A 5,559-nucleotide genomic window follows, 5' to 3' on the forward strand; every position below is an offset into this window, starting at 1 on the left:
TACCAAATATGACGTAGGAAAACCAGAATAAAACTAAAACAACAATAAAGGGACATGACCTAGGAGTCAGCACCTAGGCCTTACTTGGAGTCAGCACCAAACAGGGAAACCACTAGAGGTCAGCACCTAGGGTAGACCTGGAGTCAGTACCAGACCAAAGAAAGACCAAACTGCCATTTTTTTTCATTCATCAAAATATCAACTATCTCCTCAAGGAGTACAATAGGTTGCTTATAAAGGATGACTAAACCCTAATTCTAATTGGCTAGGAAACCCTAATTGCTTTATTACAAAAATAACCTTACTTCCAAATTAAAATATTAATAGCCTAATAAACTACTAGGACCTAAAACATAAAAAATACAATTGACTTGCAAACATAAATAATACTAAATTAAAATCTTCTTGCGTCTCCCGCATCACTTGGTGCCCAAAGAATTTGTTAATAAAATGTTTAGTATCTTCTTGCCGCATTTGAACTTGGATTTTCAGCACCAAATAAAGATGATACTTCTTGAGCCACAATCAACTCAAATTGTCAAGGAGCTTCTCCAGCTATTGTTCGTTCTCTTATTTTGTAGCCTTCTCCCTCTCTAGGAGTTTATGCATTGTTGAATTTCTTCTAGTGTTTTTCCTTTGGTTTCTGGAACTACCTTTGCCACAAATAGAACAGCCATCAAAGAGAATGCGGAGTAGAGGAAAAAAGTGCCTGGAAAAGAAAAATCAAACATAGAAGTGTCAGTTATACAAGAATGCAAACTTACAATGCACTTGTTTGGTGCTAACAATGCTACAGACAAAAGAAATCCACAAATTTTTTTCACAATTTCTTGAGGTGGCAGGTTATAATTAGCACAACATCACTTTCACATGGGATCACCGCTGATCACAACCTGTCATCTCAGTTATTATGAAAAATGTTGTCATTAGACTTATTGTTTTTCTTTACCTGAGGAACTCCAGGTAAAAAGAAAGTTGAATGTATATGAAATTAACCAAGCACCCAACCAGTTCACTAGCACCACCAAGCTCCCAGCAGCCCCCTTCAATTCAATTGGAAAAATCTGCAAAACAATAGGTTTCAGATAAGCTCAATGAAATTATCATGTTACCGAATGCTAATTTGTTAAACAAACATACAAATTCACTTTGAAAATGTAGAAAGTTACCTCAGACATAATCAGCCAAGGGACTGCTCCCATTCCAATAGAGAAAAATGCTATGAAAAACTGATTTAAATGAAAAAATAAAATAAAATCAATAAAATAAAAATCCATATTTATTTTGGAGTGGCAAAAAGGTGATCATGTTCTACACAAATTTGCAGTTATAATGGTTAATTTACCAGCACTCCAACAAAAGTTAATATTGGTGCCCACTCAGGCAACAAGTTGTGGCCCTGATTCATAATGATCAAAAAATAAAGTTCAGACTAAAATGTAAAAGAAACAACTAGATAAAAGAGTACTTTTTAATACACAGGGATAATTTTGATGGCTTACCTTGAGAAAGAAAGAAGTGCCCGTTACAAAGCAGCCCAGAAATGTCCCAGTTGCAGAAATCTTCATACACAAAAACAATTTTCATTACTCAGTAGGCATCAAAATACTACTCTCCCTCTGATATAATTTTCATAAGTTTCAAAAAATAAATGCTATGACATTATCTACCAAAATAAGTGGCTTTCTTCCAGATTTGTCAATCATCATTGCGCCCACTATAGTTATTGGAACCTGTGAATCAATATCAGATAATCTGAGTTTGGATTAAGAATTAATGATGTGACTTTGAGGACAGTGGTAGAAATTATACCTGGATACAGGCATAAGCTATGGTTCCAATTTTGGCCAGAGAAGCCCCTGCAGTTTAGATAATTCAATTAAAAAATAAGTTCCAAAGAAATGAAGTGATATGAAAGGATTAGAAATAAGTTTCAAGAGAAAAGACGCGTTAAAAAAAAGGGCATAAGGAATGAAGTGTATAGAAACACAGAATTACCAGCTTCTGCAAAGATTTCACTTGCATAGAAACCTATTCCATTTATTCCTGTGAATTGTTGACATATCATTATTCCTACTCCAATCTGAAAATAGTCACTAAACAGCAAGTATTAGTACAACATAAAAGGCCTCTCAGATAACCAGCCTAAACATACTTCAGTAAGTTTGGATCAGCTTTTTTCTTTTAATTTTTCTACTTATTTGCAATTGTACAATTTATTGAAGTCTCACTTCTTCTACGTACAACTGAAATTTTATTAACTTCCAGTAAATAAGCATATAAGTTTTCAACAATAAGCTAATCCAAATGTACATTTCTATAGATATAAAAAGACACGTACAATCAAGGAGCGAATATGTCTGCTTTGGAACAAATCCAGCATTTTAGCCTTTGGAAGTGTCTTAAGAGTTTCAAAATAATCCTGCCAAGAAACATAAGGAGTCAGTTCCTCAGACATACAAATTTACATTAGCAAGCTTTATGTGGGTGTTAGGAAGGGAAGTACTTTAATTTCAGCAGCTTCAAAAGTAATATCAGCATCTTTGCCACGAAGTTTTCGTAGCGCAACTTGAAATTCTTTCTCACGGCCAACCTTTGCCTGCAAAGAATGACATTCTTTTGGTCTCATTTCTTGTTCAATCTCATATCTAATTTGAAAACAAAATTGCTTACATTTTTTTTTTAAATACTCACCAGCCATCTGGGAGACTCCGGAACAAAACATAGACCCACAAGAAGGAATATGCATGGAACAAGCCCTTCAAATCAAAGCCAACACTTCATTTTTAGTAAAGTTTTAGAATTTTCTTTTCAACACACACTTCTGTATACATATAGAGTAAAATACTCAAATTTTAGAATTTACCAGTCAAAGCAAGTGCTCTCCATGTTATGACTGATCCTACTAAGAATGCAACTGATGATCCAGTGACAATCATGAGCTGCAGAACAAGCAAAAGAAAAGGGAAAGAACTAAGATATTGACCAATTTATCTTCAATCAGTTAGCAAGATTCATAAAGAATATAATCTTCATGATTAATTCTCCCACCTGATTCAATGTTGTAAGCCCTCCACGCAGATTCTTTGGAGCAATTTCAGCAATAAATATTGGCACCTGTTAATCCACTTTGTTAAATTTTGTTAAAATTTCGAAATTTTATCATTACAAGGTGACAAAATAAAGAAGGGATATTGATATTAAATAATTACCACATAAGAAAAAACTCCAATTCCATATCCTGTGAATAACCTTCCCATGTCAAGTGAAATAGCTCCCTATATTAAAGCCGTGCAGAAATAAATAATAATTAAAAAAAAACCATAGCAGCTAGTAATTTCAGCAAGATGACAGTTTATTTCTTACATTAAGAATTAACATGTGCAAACAGTGCATACCTTAGAGAAATATACAGCAAGCCATCCTGCAATGCAGAAAACACCTGACATCCTCATTGCCTGCTCCCATTAAATCTCCAGAAAGTTTAGTACAATGAAAATGATAAAACTAATACCAATTTCACTACAAAAATCTTACAAAATGATGTGACAATAAATGTGATTATAGTGCCAGATCAACAACAATAATAAATACTACCACGCATCTTTAGCGTGATTGCTACTCCACAAGCATAAATGCTTGTGAGGGTGTGGGTGTAGGTGTGGATGTAGAGGGAAAGAGTTAGGGTTTAAATCTCCTAGAGGGAGCATCACACACATACATTCTTAGATTAGACTAAAGTAGATTTCTATCTCAGACAGGAAAAAAAAAACAAAAAATAATAAATAATAAATAAATTTCTTTGGTGTGACACGTCACTTTGTAAAATGTATGAAGTACAATAGAGATGAAAAAGTTGAGCACTAGCTAATCAGTTTCAAGTTTAACATACCCCTTTTCGACCAACAAAGTCTGCAATTTTACCACTTGTGATGGCACCAAACATTGCTCCAATTGTTAATATGGAGCCAAACATGGAGTACTGTCATATGACATTCAATAAATTAGTAGCAATTCATATAATTTTGATACTATATCTTAAAAGAGAGAGGAAAAGAAGCCCTACCTCAGCTACAGAAAGATTAAGTTCTTCTGTGATTGCAGATTGAGTGGGTGCTGAATAGCCCACCTGCCAAAATAATAACTTAAGCTAAACAAACTTGATATCTTTTTTTATTCTTTTTGTTTTTTTTTTTTTTCTTTTCTTTTTTGGTTCCTAACCAAAAGAAAAAACAAAAAAAGAAACAGATTTAGTAACCCCAGAAACTCTCTTAAACCAGGAATGCCATTACATTTTGGAAAAAAGAACAACATTTTTCCTAAACTCCTAAGCTGCTTTTTGTTGGACACGTATAAGAGAGAAGTGAAATATACTTACACATGATCCAAATTCAAAAGAGCCACAAACAGCAACACATGTACTGAGCAAAACCATTCCAATGGATCCACCTTCAACATTTTTATCATCTTTATGGGAAACAATATTATCTTGCTGGATTAATGGCTGTTCCAAATATTGAAGGCCATTTATTTCATCACTATTCTCAGCATCCTTAACTTGTCCAATTGCCATATCTCTCTCTCTCCAAACAGAACACCACAATAGTATGAAAAAAAATAAAGTGGGAAAGGACTAAGGAGTCGAGGACTAGGACTTGTTGTGAGCAAAGATATGGATTTGTTCTGAGGTATTTATACGTGTAGTAAACAACCAGATTTTTTTTAGATTTTGTCTGATAGCACCGATTGATAAACAAAAAATTTGGTTAACAATTAGAAAGATGTAAAAGAAACATAGAATACAATTGCATGTGGGATATGGCTGGCACTGACGTGGTGATTAAACAAGATACATACAACCAATATTCAGACTGTTGAAAATGCAGTAGGGAATCAGAGATCTGATGAAACTGGGCAAGCACTTTGCCAATTTGCATGTGAATTTTTTTTTTTTTTTTTTTTTTTTTTTTGTCTAGAATGCATGATTACTTCTGATTGTTTATCTCTGCTTACGTGGTTCTTACTTGGACTGATGGGTACGTTTTTTTTTGTTTTTTTAATAATAAAGGTTGGTTTGGATAGCACATTCACGTCCACGTTTGTTCTCCTTGCGCATTTTCAGCTTTTTTTTTTTTTTTTTTTTTTTTTTTTTTTTTTTTTTTTTTTTTTAAGACCAGCGCCTGGTGCACTGTCACCAAAGCATATGAACAGTAAAAAAAAGTAAACAGTAATTTTTCATACATTTAAAAATTATTTTGCTACAGTATTTTCTGTTTTCAGCAAAATAAGTTGTATTTAAACGCACACTAAAAGAAAAAATCTAAGACCACTAAATTTTTCACACCTTCAAGCAACGGGACAAAGTGTGATTAATGGTAAAAAAAAAAATGATGGTGGGTTCATACATAAAAATAGTAAGTTCACGTGTAAGTGATGGTTAATCACTTACAATCTGTCTTGTCAAAATTGCGGCAAAAAAATCATTAAATAATTTATGGTCTTGGAACAACTCTTTATAAATAGAGCTTACAAAGTTTATCTGTGCTTAAAATTTTCTAT

At 33.4% G+C, this 5,559-nt stretch overlaps 1 protein-coding gene across 1 annotated transcript; it reads right to left on the reverse strand.

Moving 5' to 3' along the window:
* Window positions 1-239: 239 nt before the first annotated feature.
* LOC115993868 (sugar transporter ERD6-like 16) lies at window positions 240-4,796 on the reverse strand. Its single transcript, XM_031117848.1, has 18 exons — window positions 4,379-4,796; window positions 4,067-4,129; window positions 3,893-3,982; window positions 3,399-3,458; window positions 3,213-3,278; window positions 3,052-3,117; window positions 2,867-2,942; window positions 2,695-2,759; window positions 2,507-2,599; window positions 2,342-2,422; window positions 1,999-2,083; window positions 1,813-1,859; window positions 1,671-1,733; window positions 1,503-1,562; window positions 1,346-1,399; window positions 1,170-1,229; window positions 950-1,064; window positions 240-709 (listed from the first exon to the last, which is right to left on the reverse strand). Exons 1-18 carry the CDS (start codon window positions 4,571-4,573, stop codon window positions 594-596), a joined length of 1,455 nt encoding a protein of 484 aa, XP_030973708.1. The 5' UTR covers window positions 4,574-4,796; the 3' UTR covers window positions 240-593.
* Between the last annotated feature and the right edge of the window lie 763 nt (window positions 4,797-5,559).

Source organism: Quercus lobata, chromosome 6 (assembly GCF_001633185.2).
Source record: "Quercus lobata isolate SW786 chromosome 6, ValleyOak3.0 Primary Assembly, whole genome shotgun sequence".
NCBI lineage: Eukaryota > Viridiplantae > Streptophyta > Magnoliopsida > Fagales > Fagaceae > Quercus > Quercus lobata.

Excerpts from the sequence above, each read along its gene's own strand:
- LOC115993868 (XM_031117848.1), bottom strand. The coding sequence starts at position 4,573 with ATGGCAATTGGACAAGTTAAGGATGCTGAGAATAGTGATGAAATAAAT. Across the intron at positions 2,084-2,341 it reads GACATATTCGCTCCTTGATT|ATTGGAGTAGGAATAATGAT; the intron begins GTACGTGTCTTT and ends GACTATTTTCAG. Across the intron at positions 1,065-1,169 it reads CTTGGCTGATTATGTCTGAG|ATTTTTCCAATTGAATTGAA; the intron begins GTAACTTTCTAC and ends ATTGTTTTGCAG.